Source organism: Pituophis catenifer, unplaced genomic scaffold (assembly GCF_029215685.1).
Source record: "Pituophis catenifer annectens isolate HBS135680 unplaced genomic scaffold, rPitCat1.0.hap2 SCAF_1, whole genome shotgun sequence".
Taxonomy (NCBI): Eukaryota; Metazoa; Chordata; class Lepidosauria; order Squamata; family Colubridae; genus Pituophis; species Pituophis catenifer.
This window is the reverse complement of record NW_027256881.1, coordinates 165,241,810-165,261,254: the sequence shown is the minus strand read 5'-3', so window position 1 is coordinate 165,261,254 and position 19,445 is coordinate 165,241,810. Positions and strand designations below refer to the sequence as shown.

Sequence of the window (19,445 nt, the reverse complement as noted above, 5' to 3'; positions counted from 1 at the left end):
TGCTACTGGCCGTCGCCCCTGCCTCACCACCTTAATGCGGTCACGTGCTTTGCGATCTGCCAGTGGGTCCTCGAACCGACGTTGCAGGGCCATCATGAAATGGTCGAAATTCCGCAGTTCTGTTGCGTTGGCATTATGTAGGGTCACCATCCATCTGGCTGCGGCACCCTCTAGGGCTAGGGTCACAACTCGCACTCGGGAGCCTTGGGTTTGGAAATCACGCCCATACTCTTGCATGTAGGTGAGCACATGTGCCACAAAGAATCCTAATTGTTGCGGATTCCCATCAAACTTCACCCCAAGAGGGGGAGTTTCTCTTTCCAGCTGAGGAGCCCGGGGTTGGTTGGGAATGGGCGCCCGTGTGCATGCTGCCTGGGGGGGAGGGTTTGCTGGGTCTTCTCCCGTAGCTGCTGCACCATCTGCTCGATAGGCGGCCTCCAGGAAGGGGGTGCCTCCCCTGGCATCATCCATGACTGCTGCCCTTTCAGTGTTCTTTGGTTGTTGTCCTGGCTCCCTTCGGATGTTAAGATTTTCCAAAGTCTCCATCACCAATTGGGTTATATGCCTCTTCAGATAGTCCTCCCTCAGGGGTGCTTCGGTCAGCCCCCCCTGGTCAGTAAGGGCTTCTAGTTCCAGTTTCCACCCCGGTTTTCGGTTGCCACGGTTGAGGGTGACTCCTCTGGTTCTCTCATCCCAGCCATCTTTCTTCCCAATGCCAATTGACCAGCGGGGCTTTTCAGGATTCTCCAGGGTTACCTCATCCTCTCCGATGGGTCGCACGAGGCAGGCATCCGACTGGGTGGCGGTTGCTGTCTCTCCCCAGCAATCGGTTTCTCCCAGCTCTCTGCTTTGTTCAGACATGGTTTGCAAGGTCCCCTCAGTAGAGCAAAGATTGCTTCTCTGGGTTGACCGTTTTGCAGATTGTGCTTTCTGTAAGGATCGCCTCTCCTTCCAACTTAAGAAAGTACGAACTCTTGAAACGTAGTTGTTCAAAAGGATTCTTTTATTAAGCAGAAGTGAAAACCATCCAGTTAAAGCACAATCTGAATGCCCTTAGGCAAAGCAGTAGGATTAAAGTGGTAGAGACCCCTCCCTTTAGGTCAGAATGCGGATTTCAGCCAATACACAAGTGTGAAGATGTTTTCTTTACTATTTCCTTTGAGAACCCGAACACACATGCATTCCCACCACTTCCCTTTAAAGTGAGACAACCCACATGGCTATCATATAAATTCCTGCAGGTAAAGGGAATCTCAGGCTTCCTTGGCGCCAGGATATAGGTTGTAAAATATCTGATGACACAGGCCATCCAAGTCCCCCCTTCCTTCACTTGAATGGCAGTATCACTTTTAGAGATCTGACACCACCAGCCCCAATAGGGCATCGAGCAGCCCGGGCAGGGCTGTTGATACGCAGCTGGGAGACAGATACGCATTTAATTCCAGCTACAAGTTTGATTGGCAGTTCTCTTTCCTCTCCCACCATGCCCATGGCTAGGTACTGCTTTGTGCAGGCATTTCACCAAGAGGAACATTAAGAGTTCAAATATCATTGCTTTTAGTAAATATATGAACTGATTTCAATGGATATTAGAAAATCAGGTCAGCTTTTTTTTATACATGCACAGACAGACTTACACTGAATTTAAAACAGAAAAAACTGAAATGAATTTGAGTCTGCAATTATGAAAATAATTATATATTATCATCAATAATTTTAGCCTGGCTAAAATTATAAATTATGTCCTCACAATAATTTCTGTGTATAAAATATCTTTTGGATATTTTATACTTTTTTGGGATCTTTGAATCTTTTAGGATTTGTATTTAAACATGAAGTAATTTATTCTGGGTTTATTCTTGGAGCACATAATTTTCGATATGCAAATTGGAAGTCAAATTTTAAAATCTGGCTTATAATACAATTTCAGGGTTTTATGATTTTCTCACCCTGTTGCTGATTCCCATTTCACACATCACATTTCATCACATCAAATTTGTTGTCTTAAAGTTTTCTTTATATTATTTGGGAACAACCAGCCACTAAAATTAGGACTACCTTGAGCAGATGTTTAGATGTCACAGATTGTAGAAAGGTGAAAAAAATTAAACAATGCAACCAGAGTGCTACAGTTTTAACCTTGGAAAGGTATAGGGCAGTGATGGCTAACCTTTTTGCCATCGTGTGCCAAAAGCGTGGGCAGCGTGGGGGGGTCGCACATGCGCGTGCCCACACCCATAATTCTATGCGCTCCGCCCCCCCATGCATGCACGCGTGATCCACCTGCACTGTCCCCGCTTGTGGCACATGATGGCACAGTGGGCCCGATAGGCCCATTTTTTGCCCTCCCCAGGCTCCAAAGGCTTTCTAGAAGCCTGGGGAGGGCAAAAACGGCCTTCCCCACCGCCCCCCGGAGGCCCTCCAGAGGCCAGAAACAGCCTGTTTCCTGACTTCTGGTCGGCCTGGAAGGCCCGAAAATCAGCTGGCCAATGCGCACATGTGCGCTGGAGCTGAGCTCGCGTGCCCACTGATATGGCTCCATGTGCCACCTGTGACACGCGTGCCATAGGTTCACCATCACGGGTATAGGGACTCCTGCTCAAGTAGGGGGTTGGACTAGAAGACCTCCAAGTCCCTTTCAATTCTGTTATTTTGTATTCTTGGCTTCAATGCAAATCACACAAAATTTTGTGTTGGTGATCATTCATTTGAATATAGTAGGAAAGATACTTGTTTTTCATACATGAAAGAATTCTATATATGAAAATGTGTTATATGTGTTACATGTAAATGACAACCACTAACATAAACTGTTGCTAAATTTTTTTATAAAAAAAGATAGAAAATGAATAAATGAATAATAAATAGAAAATGAATCAAGGAAATATAAGTAAATTCATACTTATTAAAACAATTAAAGGTAAAGGTTTCCCCTCTCCAGTCGTGTCTGACTCCAGGGAATGGTGCTCACCTCCATTTCTTAGCCAAGGGATCCAGCACTTTCCAAAGACATTTCCTTGGTCAGATGGCCAGCATGACTATATGCTGAGGCGCACAGAACGCTGTTACTTTCCCACTTAAGTGTTACCTACTTATCTACTTGTATTTGCATGTTTTCAAATGGCTAGGTGGGCATGAGCTAGGGCAAGTACTTGGTTCTTGAACCCAAGCTGTCAATTTTCCAGCTGACAAGCTCAACATTTTAAACCATTAAGTCATCACACCCCCTATTAAAAATAGCTTTGTCTTTTAGAATTCCTACTGAAAATAATTAGACTTCATTTCCCTCCTAAAATTCCCTTTCACTGAATGTTTCTCAAAAGCAGCAAAGCTTGATATAAGGCCCACAGGAATCAAATGCCACAATGATTCTGTTGATCACATTTGTCAAAAGGATTTGGGCCTAAAGCCCATAAACAGTTTAACTGAGTTCATTTTCAACTGTTTGTTCAGTGTGTAGTACTTTTCAAAATACTATACTATGTGTATGAAATTAGACAGAAAAGTACTTATCCAAAATTGTTAATACATAATTGGCATATAAAAGTAATCTGCATTAGCTCCCTGCTGAGATAATACCCATTAAACCTAAAGGCTGTTAAAGGTTCAAGGATCAAATTATAAAACAAATACAAAAATGGACATACCTGCCAAGTACCACATTGTAACTCAAAGGAATTTGAAATAGCTTGATTTGTCATGGCTCTCATACAAGGTTGCAAATAATATGTCTCAATCCAATGAACAAAATATCTGGAAACACTGTATCTGATCATCAGTTGCTTTAAACAATTAATCTGCACCAAACCAAAGGGGGTTTTTTTTTGCATTGAAAGAATTCAGAGTCCAATCTGTCTTTAGCTACTTCCAGTATAATTATTAATAAATGTAAATCTTCACCATTTTTACTAAACCCTTACTGGAATGGTTGGATTCTATGTAATAAAATTTCTGCAACTATCTAGCCAATGAAGTAAAAGAATCGGAGCCTCAGTATCCACATTAATGAAGTAAACCTGAATTTAGGATTTTTATCTGGTTTTAAAATCAATTTTATTTAAGCTTCATAAAATGAAAGAGGCTGTATACTAACCTTTTAAAAGATTCATTATAAACTTCCAATAGTACAGAGTCCAGGAAATCTGCAAACACTTCGTACCATTCTAGGACCAGGAGGTTAATCAATTTGCACAAACTGTTAGAATCAAGTAATATCAATATTATCCTATGATAAAAATTGAATATCTATATGATTCAAGAATTGGCTTCCTATTATCATACGAACTATATGATGTTTGTATGTTGTCATACAAAGTATATGATGATTTAGAAAAAAAGTTAATTGCTAATGATTATTAATAGTTAGTAATTAATAATTGTTAATCATATAGGTTTCTCCTGATTGAGCAGGGAGTTGGACTAGAAGACCTCCAAGGTCCCTTCCAATCCTATGGTTCTACATTCTAATACAATAATTATTTTAGAAATTAGGCTCTGTTGATGTTGCTTTAATTGATGTGTCAACAACATACCAGCTTTTTCATCAGACTCCCAATGGTTTAATCTATTCAATGAAAAAGCTACCTGGTCATCATAAAAATTTCCCATCTGTAACTTGGCTAATACAACTGCATGATAGGCCAGCTCCATAGGATCTTCTGCAGCTTTCTTTAATCAAAATTTCTTCTTTAACTTAAAAGAGCCTTGATAGTACAGTGGTTTAGTGCACCCTGTTATTAACACAGCTGCCTGCAATTTCTGCTGGTTCGAATCTCTCCAAGGCTCAAGGTTGACTCAGCCTTCCATCCTTTCTAAGGTAGGTGAAATGAGGACCCAGTTTGTGGGGGCAATAAGCTGACTTTGTATAAAATATACAAAAGAATGAAGGCTATTGCTTAACGCATTGTAAGCCGCCCTGAGTCTCCGGAGAAGGGCGGCATATAAATCAAATTAAAAAAAAAAATCCCTCCTTTTGTAACAAGTGTTAAAATACCACTTATCTTGGGCAGATTTAAACTTTTTAAATTGAAGGATTCAGATGATCAGATATAACAATAAGATGAACAGAAGAATCTAAAACATATTCTAATTAATAAAGAGGAAATTAAAATAATCTAGTATGGAACACATTCTGTGAATATAAAAAAATAAATCCTAAAATGAAATTTACACTACACATCTATCAAATTAAACTTTTGTGTATAAGCCTAGAGCACCTTCTAATTTTGATTATAACTATATTTTTAGGAGAGATCTTCTTATACTTACTCTGATACATCAATAGATCGATGTAATTTCCTAGAATTAAATGATTATATATTAATTATACAATTTTGCAAAACATCTATGAAATAAATCAGAATCATTTTATAGGCTAAATAAAATTAATAAGAATTAAATCACAATCTAATATGCTAGATTAATAATAATAAATGTCCATAAGGATCAATATATTCTTGTGTTGCTACCATATTAACCTCTTTCCTAATAGCATAATTCAAGCATTTTTAATACTATTACCATTAATATATGAAAACATTTATTGCTTTTTGTCTAAGATCAAGTGTAATATTTATTTATTTGTCAAATTTTTAGGCTGCCCAACTCCAAATAACCCTGGCAGCTTCACAATTTGAAAACAATGTACAACATGGCACAGAGCACAAGCAATATATGAGGGGAGATGTTGTTCCAAAGGTGGGAGAAGAGAAGGTCTGCTTCCTGCAGATCATTAGAGAGCATCATTTAATTCAGCAGTGCCCAACCATTCCATCTTGGTGGTCTGGTCCGGTGTGGAAGGGTGTGTGTGAATGGCAGGTCCACACGTACACAGATCCATTGGTGTGAGGCAGTGGTGGGTTGCCCCTGGTTTGGACTGGTTCACAAGAACCGTTAGTAAAACTGGCGGGAGGCCCCTTCCACCACCCTGGATGTCATCATCGGTGATCTGCGCATGCGCACAAGTGATCTCGTTGCGAACCATACTAAAGGTAAGTAGAACCCACACTAGGGTGAGTGCTTGCACTCTCCACTCACACAAATGGAGCTTTGCGTGTGAATGGAGGTCACTTGTGCTCGAAATTCCACTTGTGTGAGCAGAGAGCACTTGAATGGAAGGTGCTTGCCCTGGTAGTGGGCCACAGTTCAGGGGTTGAGGATTTGATTTAATTGAAAGGACCTGAAGCAACTGAGCTGTGTTGGAGCAAATAGACAAGTGGTCCCTCAGATAGTAGGCCCTATGCAATGTAAGAGTTTATAGATCATAATCAGCATCTTGAAATGACTTCAAACCCAAATGGCAACCAATGCAGTTCACATATCAGGGCATGCTCATCACTGCTTGCCCTGCACATTTGGGATCACCTATAATTTCTGGGTGATCTTTAAGGGCAGCCTTATTTGGACAATATTGTAATAATCCAACTTGAAGATGACCATACGATGAGTGATTGTGAGGCGGGTCTCTTGTTCCAGAAATGTGTGCAACTGGTGCACAAGCTGAATTTGTGAAAGGCTTTCATGGCCATTGCTGCCACTAGGAATGGAGAGTTCAGGAAGACCCCTATGTTATGCACCAGTCTCAGCAGGGCATATATACCTGAAAATATATTCTCAGAAAAGTTCATCCAAGGGCCAATATCATTCAGCAGCTAACAGTATTTTAAAATAACTCCAAAAAATAAATCTTTTAAATTCTAAAAAATTTATTGGAAACAATAATTTATCAGTGTTTTACAAATTTTGTAAGTTATAAATATATAGTCGTCTTCTATGCACAAGCCTGCAACTCCCTGTAGGGCTAAGGAAAAACCTATCCCATTTCTTTTGAACTACCTGGACAGAGAATACATGCAGATTACCAGTGGAACAGGTTATTACATAGTTCTCATGTCCAACCAGGAAAAGAAGAAATAAACCACTTCTAAGTTATATATGGATTGATTTGAATAGATATTGTTCTCACTCACTGGACAAAACTCATAAGCATAAATACTGTAAAATATGTGACTTAAAATTTGTAGACAGATTTTCAATTACTAGATTTTTAAAACTGATAAATCATACTAAGTAACTTTAAAATAGCTTAAATAATAAAAGAAAAATACAGTGGTTTAAAGGAACTTAAATGTCATACACGTTTTGTTCTATGTTTTTCAAAGAGTACTTTTACATATGATCTGTTTACTGGTATCAAGTAGAAAACTTGCATTCCAAGAAAAGGTTCTCCTTTACATTATAACTACAATGACTATTAAGACCATTTTTATTTTTTGGTTTTTTTGCCTTCCTTCTTCTTCCCCTTATCCTTTTCTTTTCCCTTGTCTTTTTCTTTTCCTTTTCCTTTCCCCTTTCCAGTATCTTCCTTCTCTGTCAGTGACTTGATTCGTGCTTTTCCTAGAGGAGTCTTTGCATACCAAACCTAGAAAATTAGATAGAAATATTTTTATAAAGCCTAAAAATACATGCATAACATTGCTTTGAGAGCAGCTCATTTCTAGAATATTAGGCCAATCAATCAGAATAGAGCTGAAAGGGACATTGGAAGTCTTCTAGTCCAGCCCCCTGCTCAGGCAGGAGATCCTATACCATTTCAGACAAGTGGCTGTCCAGTCTCTTCTGAAAACCCTCCAGTAATGAAGCACCGACAACTTCTGAAGGCAAACTGTTCCACTGGTTAATTGTTCTGTTAGTACATTTCTCCTTAATTTGAGGTACCTTATCATTCTCTGAATTCCCCCAAGAATGTTATTAAAGGATGGGAACAATCATTTGCTTGAAGTGACTCATTACCATTAGCACCTAGCTGTATTACTGAAGCAGTTACAGTGTATCTGATTCTGTGGCTATCTTTGTGATCAACCTCATTTCCAAGATTTGAGATTTCTCTTTGAAATTTGAAAAGGCAGCCAATAAAAACACACAATAAGTTCTGTCAACTTACTAAAATTATCAAGCCCACTGTTGTGGCCTATTGACCACTGGCCCCTCCAGCTGCTGAATCAGATGAGAAGACGGAGAGGAAGTTGAGACCAGCATAAAGGGAACCGGAGAGCTCCGAGGGGGAAGAGGGAATGGAGCTGTCAGAGATAGAGACAGAGGCAGAGGCAGAGCCTGGGCTATCCATCAGCCCCTAGATGGCGAGGCAACAGCCCTCAGGTCTGGAGGTGGCTGATGAGGAAGAGGACGGACAACTATGTCTGCTGCCTGATGCACAGATGAACAGAAGGCAGAGGAGAGCAGCGGGAAGCTATGGGGTGGTCCTTGGGACGGAAGAGCCATCACTGTTAGCTAAACCCCACCCTAGTTCTGGGGATAAAAGGCAGGGGGCGGAGGCGAATAGGTGTGGCAGACAACTATTCGTCTCACTGTTGGTCAGCCACTGATATTCTGAACTTCTGAATTCTGTCAGGAACTTTATCGGAATTCTTTCTTGGAATCTGCGGTGCTGAGAGTTGGGCGTGCTTTCTGAGTGTGTGTGTGTGTGTGTGTGTGTGTGTATGTGTGCTCCTGGATAAGAGCAAGCACACCTTCCAAGACTTCCTTTATGAGTTTGGATAGAGAGACACTTGGTGGTGCAGCGGACCAAGTGCTGTTATGTAGCACTTAGCTGTCAGCTGCCTGCAATTAGTGCGAGTTCAAATCTCACCAGGCTCAAGGTTGACTCAGCCTTCCATCCTTCCGAGGTAGGTAAATTGAGAACCTGGATTGTGGGGGCAATAAGCTGACTTTGTAGAAACACTGCTTATGGGGGGCCAAAAGCCCTAATAAGCAGGTATATACAAAAGAATGAAGGCTATTGCTATAAGTGAAGTGCATTCTCAGAGAAGTGCATTCTCTGTGGGGGCCCCTACCCTCTGGAATGGGGCCCCTGGAGATTCGTAGGATCACTGACCTGCATACCTTTCGCCGTGGCCTAAAAACATTACTATTCCAACAAGCAGGGCTGGCCTAAATAATAATAATATTTTTACTTTTTTAATGGGTTGTTTAATTAGAATTTTTGGCCAATTGATTTAATTGTTTTAACTTGTTTTTAATTTTTCTATTGTCATGGTTTTATTTCTGGCTGTACACCGCCCTGAGTCCTTCGGGAGAAGGGTGGTATAGAAATTCAATAAAATAAAATAAAATAAATAAAATAAAGTGCATTGTAAGCCGCCCTGGTCTTTGGAGGGCGGCATATAAATTGAACTAATAAATAAATAAATAAATAAATAAATAAATAAATAAATAAATAAATAAATAAATAAAGGAAGTCTTGGAAGGTGGGGCCATTTCAGCGGAAAGGGGACGAACTTTGCTTTCCACAGGCACTTAGAGACTTAGTTAGCCTGCTGTGTGTGTGAGGGAGAGACTCTTGGCCAGGGCTGCCTATGCTCCTAATAAAGGGAACATTTAGTTAAAAATTGCATGCCGCCCACTCACTGCCCACCTCAACCGGGTTTGGGAATGCACCATTCCTGCTGTGGTCTGCTGATGGCCTGTGGAGCTGGCAGCAGAGTCAGACAGTGAGGAGGTTTGGGAGGAACATGGGCCAGTCCTGGAGTCTGGGAAAGGCTCAGACGAGGGCTCTGCGTCGGAGGCAAAGAAAGGGCCATCTGGGAGGTAAGTGCTGCCTCTGGAGCCTCCAGAGTTGGACCTCAGTGAAGCAGAGGAACAGGGGGAGCCTGTTCCCAGTGCTCACATGCACAGAGCTGCCAGAAGGCAAGAATAGTTGAAACAAAAGGGACGACTCGGGAGTAGGCCTTGGAGATGATTGGCCTCTCCCATAAGACTTAAAAGAGGAGCAAAGGTACGTGGGCCTTTGCAGGAAGCAATGTTGTTAATTCTGTTCAGTTTAAAATCTGAAGCTCTGTTTGATTCTGGATTCCATGTGGCTTTGCCAATTAGGTCTTTGGCAGTGTGTTAAGGGAGATAAAGGTGGGTGATTATCAGCCTTATCCTGAAGGACTCTTTACAACTATTTGGGACTCATTGGTGAATGAACAGAATTCACAGTTGTTGCAATAAGAGGTTTTTGGGACTACTCGTGTGTTTTACTGACTCAGGAAGCCTAGGTCAGAACAATTCCCTGGCTCCTGCCTTGCCTTAGAGCCGCTGCTTGCTCTCTCTCTGCCACGGGATGCATCCTTACCTTCCTCGGAGCCTTCTTAAACGCGCCATCGCCCCAGTTCCATGCACTGGCCGCGCATGCGCATACCATTTATTTATTCATTCATCAGCGGCAGCAGGCAATGGTGTGCGCATGCGTGGCCAGTGCATGGAACAGGGCAGCGATGGCGGCAGCACGTTTAAGAAGGGGAGCGGCTCTGGTAACTTTCGCTACAAGAAGCCTGCAGCAGCTGCATCTTTCATCACAAGAAGCACCTCCAGGGGCACCGAAAAAAAGAGGCTGCAGCTGCAGGCATTTCGCGACAGGGAAAAATAGGCAGAATAGAAATTAAAAAAATTTTCCTACCAGGTTCTGTGGGCGTGGCTTGGTGGTGGTGGTCATGTGACTGAGTGGGCGTGGCTGAGTGATGTTGAGTTGGCCATGTCCACTCAGTCACAGGACCCATCCCAAGCCACACCCACAAAACCGGTAGGGAAATTTTTTTAATTTCACCACTGCTGAAGGGTATAGTAAAAGAATGAATACCATCCTTGAGCAATATTTCTGGTGCTTTGTGAATCAACAGGAGGACAACTGGGCGGACATGCTAGTGTTGGCTGAGTTTGCATACAATTTGCAACACACCTCTACCCAAGTGACCCTGTTCTTCACCAGTTACGGTTTTCACCTGCACCTCTTTCCCTTAGCCCCACCAGACTCTCCTGTGCCTGTGGTGAATGTTTTCCTCCAAGAGCTTTGGGCTATGCACCAAGTTACTGAAGTTTGCTGACCATCACCACACAGATGTTCCTCTGCTAACTGTAGGAGATCAGGTTTGACTTTCCCTGTGGCACCTGCCTTTGAGTCAACCATCTCAAAACTGAATCAACATTATCTAGGCCCATTTCCTGTCGAAGCTGTGATCAATCCTGTCACCTTCCGGCTAACATTGCCTTGAAATATGAGGATCTATCCGGTGTTACACTGGTCATTACTAGTGCCTGTGTCAATGGTTCCATCGTCCCACTGCACTGGGTCCTGTGACCATACAGGGACCTCAGGAGTATGAGGTGAACAGCATTTGAGATTCACATTGGATGAGCCTCCAGTATCTGGTGGCTTTGAAGGGCTATGGACTGGAGGACTTTATATGGGTGAATGCCAAGGACTGTGCATGGCTCATATATTCTACAAGTACAAGTACCTAGTCCACAGGGTCCTGGGGGAGGATGACCTGTGTGTGGATTAGTGTCTTGGCCCCATTGGGCCTTTGTTCAGAGGAGGAGCAGTTGGAACTGGGACATCCAACAGGAATGGCACATCTCCCTTGGAGATGTTTGGAGAGGCCAGGGGCTGAGGAAAACGATGTCCCGGGCCCCTCTGGCATTGGGGGAGATGGTCAACCAAATGGACACCTGCCTGCCTGCACAGACATTGGGATGATCAGCTGCTGACAGGCAGTGGTACTGATAGGCAGCATATCTCCTCTGATGAGGAATAGCTGCCTACTCCACTGATCCAAGGGCAAAGAGAGCGGGGTGTAGGCAAGCTCAGGGAAGGGGTGCAAGACTACATGGGAGGAAGTCACCCCAACCCTCCTCACAAGGGACAGTGGCGAAGTTAGGAGAAGCCGTGAGGAGTTAGTTTTTGCCAGGAACAATTGTTTGCTTTGGCTTACACTCCCCAGGCTTTGACTTGTGTCTGTTGCTGTTTGCCTTGCCTTGCCTTGCCTTGCTTGAAAGATTGCTCTTTGCCTTTTCTCTTCGACTTAGCCCAGTGATGGCTAACCTTTTCCAAACCGAGTCAAATGTGTGCCCCCGTGCCCCCAAAATGTAATGCGCGCACAGCCCCGCGTATGTGCCCCATCCCCACGTGCATACGCCCCCTGCATACGCCCCCGCATGCACGTTTGTGCCTTTGCACACGCCCTTACTCCCATACATGCGCACATGCCCCCTGCACACACCCCACTCCCTGCTCATGCACACGCTCCCCCCACGCCCCGCCCCCTGCGCATACACATTGTAGAGACCTGAAGACTAGGTGGCTGGCAGGTGGCACGTGCGCATGCGCAGTGCAGCTGAACTGGGGCGATGGCTCGCATGCCCACAGAGAGGGCACTGCGTGACATCGGTTTGCCATCATGGACCTAGCCCTTCTCTTGTGGACTACTTTTGGCCTTTGCTTCACTGTGCCTTTGGAACCGCTTCTTGCCTTGGACCTTTTCTATGACCTGATGACTGCTGTTGTCGGTTTCCAGTTACATCATTGTGTCAAGCAAGACGGGAATGGAGATCGCTCCTGTCCCCTTCTTGTAAACTTTCCAGCCTGGGCGGTTTTTCTGTGCCGGTGGCGGCCCCAGAGAGGCGGCCGTAAGCGGAGAGGAGCAGAGAGCGCGTGTAGAGTGGCAATCCGACGCGCGAAGGCGAATCTCTCCTATCACAGGCTGGGAAGACGGCACCAGTAATGGCGGCCCCAAAGCGATGACTACCTATTTTGGAAGGGAAGCCCGATTGTAGACGGGCAAGGAGCCCTCTTCTAATATAAATTAGTCTACATTGTGACGGACCTTTGATCCTTTTGATCTCCCTATTGTGAGTGCTGTGGTGGTGGAGGAACGTTCTGAGTGCCCTTTTACGACTGGAGCCAAGACGAGGAAAGCGGCTGCTAATTTATTACACCAGGAACCTCGAGCCGTTATTAAATTGTGCTGACTGAAAGAAATATTGGATTTGTACTCGACTGATGGGAAGTATTGTTGGATGGTTTATTTCCTCCCTCCCCGTGGATAAATTAAGAATTAAATTAAGAACGGTGGTCGAATGGACAGATATATCCCTTGGTAGAGAAATACTCTTCTCCCTTCTTTTCTATTATTAGATGGTGTGTGTATGGAACAGTACTTTACCCCCCTCTAGTGGCGAACTATATAATTACACTATATATTGTGTTCTTAGGAGAGAAGAAATTTGAATCTGTTTGGTATTTGATTATACGTGTTTGGATGAATTACCCCCATTGATTATTATCTTTATTGACTAGACTTGACCTGAAGGATTTGGAATATAACATATTTGCTGAATTGACTAACTTAAAAGCTGATTAATATATTTTGAAAGTGATCTGGAATATCCCTATAAACAAGATGTCAAGTGCAACAATTGTAACGACCACAAAACCGGGGAAAAAAGTTTTAACACTCCCAACGGTTGCTACTCCAGCCATACCTACATCATCATCTTCATCATCATCTAAATCTCTGGAGGACTTAGCCGCTGCAGGGAAACCTCCATCGTTATTAAGTCTACAAAATATGCTGCAGGCAATGTATGAGGTGATGACAAAAATCAAGAAGATATTTCCAAAAATTTAGAGGACTTAACGTTAGACCTTAAAGGGGAGCTGGGAGCTGTTAGAAACGATAACAAAATGTTGAATGAGAGGCTGAAAGGTGTTCAGGGGGTGATGACACAACAGGAGAGTAAAGTTCAAGATGTAGAGAAGAGAGTGGGACGATGTGAGGAGAGACTGGATGGAAATGAAAGAGAGCAGCTCTCGGTGAACAGGGCCCTGGAAGAAGAAATTATATTTCTTGAAATGGAAAGGTCAGCCTTCTACTTGAGGATAAAAAATGTGGTGGAAGAACGGGGGGAGCCTTTAAGAGATATTGTAGTGGATATTTTGGCTGGGATTCTGGAGATAACTAAGAAAGATGTCCTGAGAGATATAGACGACGTTTTCCGTGTATTTACAAGTTACACTAGGAGGCAGAGACTTCCGACAGAGGTTCATGTTAGACTATCAAAAAAAGCTCTTAGGGAAGAAGTGATTTTGAAGTCCAGAGACAAAATGGTGACATATAAGGACAAACAATTGATAATATTGAAGCAACTCCCCAGACGGGTACAGGAAATACAACAAAACTATCATTTCTTAACCACTCAATTAAGAAAACACAAAGTACTATACAGGTGGTTATTACCGGAAGGGTTACAATTTACTTGGGCTGACAAAAAAGTGAGAATTGATAACCTTAGAGATGCTAGAGAATTTTTTATAAGACATTTGAACCCTTTAAAAGCGGAGGTGGGAGAAGAGTCAGAGGGGAAGAGTGGGGAAGAATTATTAGAGGAGGAAGAGAGAGGGGAACCAGAACAGCTAGGTGGGAGAAAGAAAGGAAAAGGACAGACGCAGATACAGGCAGAAATAGGAGCCGAGGGACTAAATCAGAGAGAAACAAGACAAACAAAAAAGAAACTTCAAGTAGAAGGCAAGTAAGGGCAACAGAAGGGAGAAGGGATGGGGGAGGAAATTTGATTATTGTCAGTTAAGATTAATGGGCTGAATAGCCCGAACAAGAGAAAAAAGATCTTTAATAAATTAATAAAAGCACGTTTGAATATTATATGCCTTCAAGAAGTACACTTGAGATCATCTCTATTTATTGAATTTGTTAGGTTCAGCTTGTAGCTTACTCCTAACTTGTTGGTCAGGCAATATATCTGTTTCTTTAAGAAACAACTGAGCCACGTAATCAGGGTTTGCTGAACCCTGTAATTAGGCTACAGTGCATAAATAGCGCAGAGAAGTGTTCTTTGATTCCTGATTGTTCCTGTTCCTGTTGCTTCCTGCGTCTTTCTGCTGACTGGTGTTAGACTGGATCGTTATATGGTACTGTATACCGAGAGTTACTAAAGTCTGTTTGCTTTGGTAAGGGAAGATACTTACTGGACTGATATTACTGTTTATGACCTTGGACTGTTTTACCTACACCGAGACTGCTTATTATCTTGTATATAAAGTATTTTTCTCACACGAGCTGCACGTTTATCTCCTTCCCTGTGTGTTTCTGCTCTGCTCGTTGCACAAGCAACAAATACTTTTTACACACACCCTAACATTGGTTATGGGCCCAGAACGTTCCAGGGCTCTTTAATTTGTTTTTGCGGAAGTGAGAAGTGCAGGCAGTGGGTGTAGTAGTCAAGATGATGGCTTTTGAGCAAGGTACAAGTTATTCTACCATAACCCGGTTGGATGGTACAAACTATGTTACCTGGTCCACAAAATGCTGTCTACTTTTGCGAAAAGAAGGACTGTGGGACATGGTTAATAATCCACCGGACATAACTGCATTGACTGCTGCTGACGAAGAAGATGCCAAAAAGATAGCGAAGTTTCACAGGGACAACGAGCGTGCTTTATGCATCATTGGCCTGACACTGGGAGACCAGCAACTTGTCCATTTCCGGGACGAAGAGTCTGCTGCGAGGTGTTGGACAAAGCTAAAGAAGCTCTACATTCGTGACTCTGTGGGTGTCCATATCTACCTGACACGGAAATTATTTCGCTTACATCTTCAGAAAGGAGGAGACATGATGGCTCACCTGGACTCCATGACAGGGCTTTTCCAGGAGCTACATGAGAAAGACCTTGTGTTTACTGAACTGCAGCAAGTTTATATTATTCTTTCATCGTTGGATGACAGTTATGACTCTTTTGTTTCATCATTAGAAGTATTGTCTAGAGATGAACTAACATTGGCCAGTATAACTGGTAGGTTACTGGATGAGGCCAAACGTAGGCAAGAACGAGACCAGTTAAGGATGCAACAGCAACCAAAAGTGGAAGCTGTATATGAGAATGTCAATATTGTTAAACGCTGTTATGCAGGTGGGGCTAAGGGGCACATTGCAAAATATTGTAATAATAAGAAAGTGTCTGCTAGAAACTCTGCTAAACCCAGGAAAGGGTGTAATTTAGCAACCAGTTCATCTATTAATATAAGAGATGATTGGTGGGTGATTGATAGCGGTGCCTCTCAATCCATAACAAAAAAACTGTTTCTAAACATGAAGAAAAGTACTAAAAAGGTCAAATTAGCTAATGGCTGGAATGTGACTGTAGCTGGGGAGGGACTTGTTCAATGTTCTATTAGTAAGCACCCTTTACCCATGCTTTATATCCCTAGTTTGAAATATAACCTTTTATCTGTAAAGTCATTACTACATTCTGGGTTTACAGTAACTTTTAAAAACAACAAATGTTTGCTGGAATGTGAAGGCACTGTAGTTACTGCAGAATTAGAAAATGACTTATTTGTCATTAGGGATAAGTCATTACTGTTAGTTCAGTCAAAAGCTAAATTTGGAAATGTAAAGCTGCATAATGAATGCGTACATTTACTACATAGAAGGCTTGGTCATCTGAATTTCAGGTTGTTGCATTCGACTGTTAAGCAGTCTAAAGGCATTAAGTTAAGGGCTTGCAGCAAATACCTGAACTGTAATACTTGTAACCAGCATAAAAGTAAAGTTACACCTGCAAACCGCTGCAATGGGTTTAAAATAACTAAACCTTTGGAGGTAGTCTTTTTAGACTTAATAGGGCCAAAGAAACCCAGTTTAGGGGGAGCATGCTATATTTTGAGTATAGTTGATCACTTTACCAGATATGGTTTTTGCTACCTTATGAAGTCCAAAAGTGATACGTTCCAATGTATCACAAACTGGCTTCGTTTTGTAGAAAGGAAGCAGAGGTTTAAGGTGAAATGCATTGTTACTGACAATGGAACTGAGTTTACTAACCATCAGTTGGCTACGTTTTTGAAGGATGCTGGGATACAGCATAAACGTTCTGCCCCTTTTCGGCCGGAACATAATGCATATATAGAACGAAGAGGCCAGACCCTACAAGCTATGACTAGGATTATGCTGGCTGATGCTTGTTTACCTGATAAATTGTGGGGAGAAGCAATACTATGTGCCAATCATATTTTAAATAATGTGGTGCACTCCTCTACAGGAAAAATTCCTTTTACTTTATGGCACGGGAGGAAGCCTGATTTAAGTTATATACATACTTTTGGTGCACCAGCTTGGGTGCATATACCGGTTAGTCAGAGAAGGAAGGACCAACAGAGAGCAAAGAAAATGATTTTTGTTGGCTATGAGGCTAACCATAGGTCCTATAGGTTCTGGGAAACAGGAACAACAAAAGTTTTGTGTAGCGCTAGTGCTAAATTCCTAGAACATGAAGGCTGGGACAGGTTAGAAAAAGCAGACTATGGTTTTACAGATATGGATGTTAAGGTAGACCATATTCCTGATGATAGTTCGTCTGAGATGGATGATAAACCATCTATTAAGGTTGAAGAACAGGAACAGGAATCAGGGTTAGGGGAGGATGAACCCAATATACCTGATGTTAGTCCTGTTATGCCTAGACGATCTTCCAGGGACCGGCATCCACCAGATCGCTATAAAGCCACAGTGGTTTGCCAAGTAGATATCGAACCATCCAGTTATCATGATATAAAATTATATCCAGAAAAGGAGCAAAAAGCCTGGCAAGAGGCAATGGATAGAGAAATTGATTCGTTGAAGAGGCTTGGTGTCTATGAAGTTGTAAGAATACCACCAAATGAGAAACTTATAGGCTGTAGGTGGGTCTACAAGGTAAGAAAGGTGTAGATGGGGTAGTAACCCATAAAGCTCGGCTTGTTGCACAAGGGTTCTCACAGACAGATAGAGACTATGATGAGGTTTTTGCTCCAAGTTTACGAGCGAGCACTTTGAGAACGATGCTGGTTTGGGCAGCTAGAAATAAATGCTCTATTACTCATATAGATGTCGAGACAGCTTACTTGAACGCTCCGTTAAGACATACAATATATATGAAGAAACCTCCTGGTTATGATACACAGGATAGCACTGAGTGTTGGAGGCTACAAAAAAGCCTATATGGTTTAAGGCAATCAGGTTATGAGTGGAACCAATGTATAGTGCAGGAATTACATAACATTGGGTTCAGATAAATGTCTGTTTAAAAAAGAACAGGATGGATGTGTTTCATTCTTGTTACTCTTTACAGACGACATTGCCATAATTACCAGAACTGACGCTGAGGCCAGAGAGATTATCGGTCAGTTGCAAACAAAATTTAAACTTAGAAATCTAGGACATATACGGCATTATCTAGGGCTGGATATCCTGAAAACATCTAGAGGATTTAAAATTTCACAATCTAATAAAATCTGCAAATTGTTGAAAAATATGGGATGGAATTATATAAACCTGCCAAGACTCCTATGACACAAGAATTCCAGCAGGATAGTTTGCAGAGTCCACAGTTCAGTAAAGAACTGTATCAATCATTAATAGGCAGTTTGTCGTATTTGAGCAACTGGACACGGCCTGATATAGCTTTTAGTGTTAATCAACTAGCACAATATAGTTCAGAGCCTACTGATAGGCATTGGCAAGCTGCAAAACGTATTCTTAGATATCTTAAAAGAACGTTACATTTTGCTATGTATTTAGAACCAAATGCCAATATGGTGTTAAAGGCATATGCTGATGCCAGTTTTGCCAGAAAATCTACGTCTGGAATAGCAATCATGTTGGATAACTGCCTGATTGGATGGAGATCAATTCGCCAGAAACACATCAGTTTGTCTACCATGGAAGCGGAGTTTTCTTGTCTATCACTTATATGTACTGAACTGATTTATTATAAACAGTTGATGGAAGATATTGGATTCAAAATGGACTATCCTATTACGGTTTATGAAGATAACCAGGCAGCCATTAAAATGGCAACGAATCTTGCTGTAAAGACAAGGACTAAATACACTGATATATGTTATCTGAATGTTCGGCAATGTGTTAAGGATAACATGATTACATTGGAATATTGCGCATCAGAGGACAATATTGCCGATAATTTTACCAAAGCGCAAGGTGCCATTAAACACACCAATTGTTGTGAAAGATTTGGATTGAGAATCTGAAATGTAACTGATACCACTGTACAATGTATGATTTGGATGTGTATGTTTGTTTCTGTATCTATTGTGTATATTGTCCTGCCCAATGGGGAGAATGTTAGGTTCAGCTTGTAGCTTACTCCTAACTTGTTGGTCAGGCAATATATCTGTTTCTTTAAGAAACAACTGAGCCACGTAATCAGGGTTTGCTGAACCCTGTAATTAGGCTACAGTGCATAAATAGCGCAGAGAAGCGTTCTTTGATTCCTGATTGTTCCTGTTCATGTTGCTTCCTGCGTCTTTCTGCTGATTGGTGTTAGACTGGATCGTTATATGGTACTGTATACCGAGAGTTACTAAAGTCTGTTTGGGGAGACTTTGTAAGGGAAGATACTTACTGGACTGATATTACTGTTTATGACCTTGGACTGTTTTACCTACACCGAGACTGCTTATTATCTTGTATATAAAGTATTTTTCTCACACGAGCTGCACGTTTATCTCCTTCCCTGTGTGTTTCTGTTCTGCTTGTTGCACAAGCAACAAATACTTTTTACACACACACTAACAGAATTATACCAAATTGGG

General features: G+C 42.0%; 1 protein-coding gene across 1 annotated transcript in view; it reads right to left on the bottom strand.

Moving 5' to 3' along the window:
* Positions 1–7,264: 7,264 nt before the first annotated feature.
* IQCA1 (IQ motif containing with AAA domain 1) overlaps positions 7,265–19,445 on the bottom strand; it is a gene marked incomplete at its 5' end in the record, with an annotated part of 230,082 nt that continues 217,901 nt past the window's right edge. The window contains one exon of the mRNA XM_070933352.1: positions 7,265–7,420. Coding sequence (XP_070789453.1) covers positions 7,265–7,420 — 156 coding nt within the window. The remainder of the gene's footprint in view (positions 7,421–19,445) is intronic.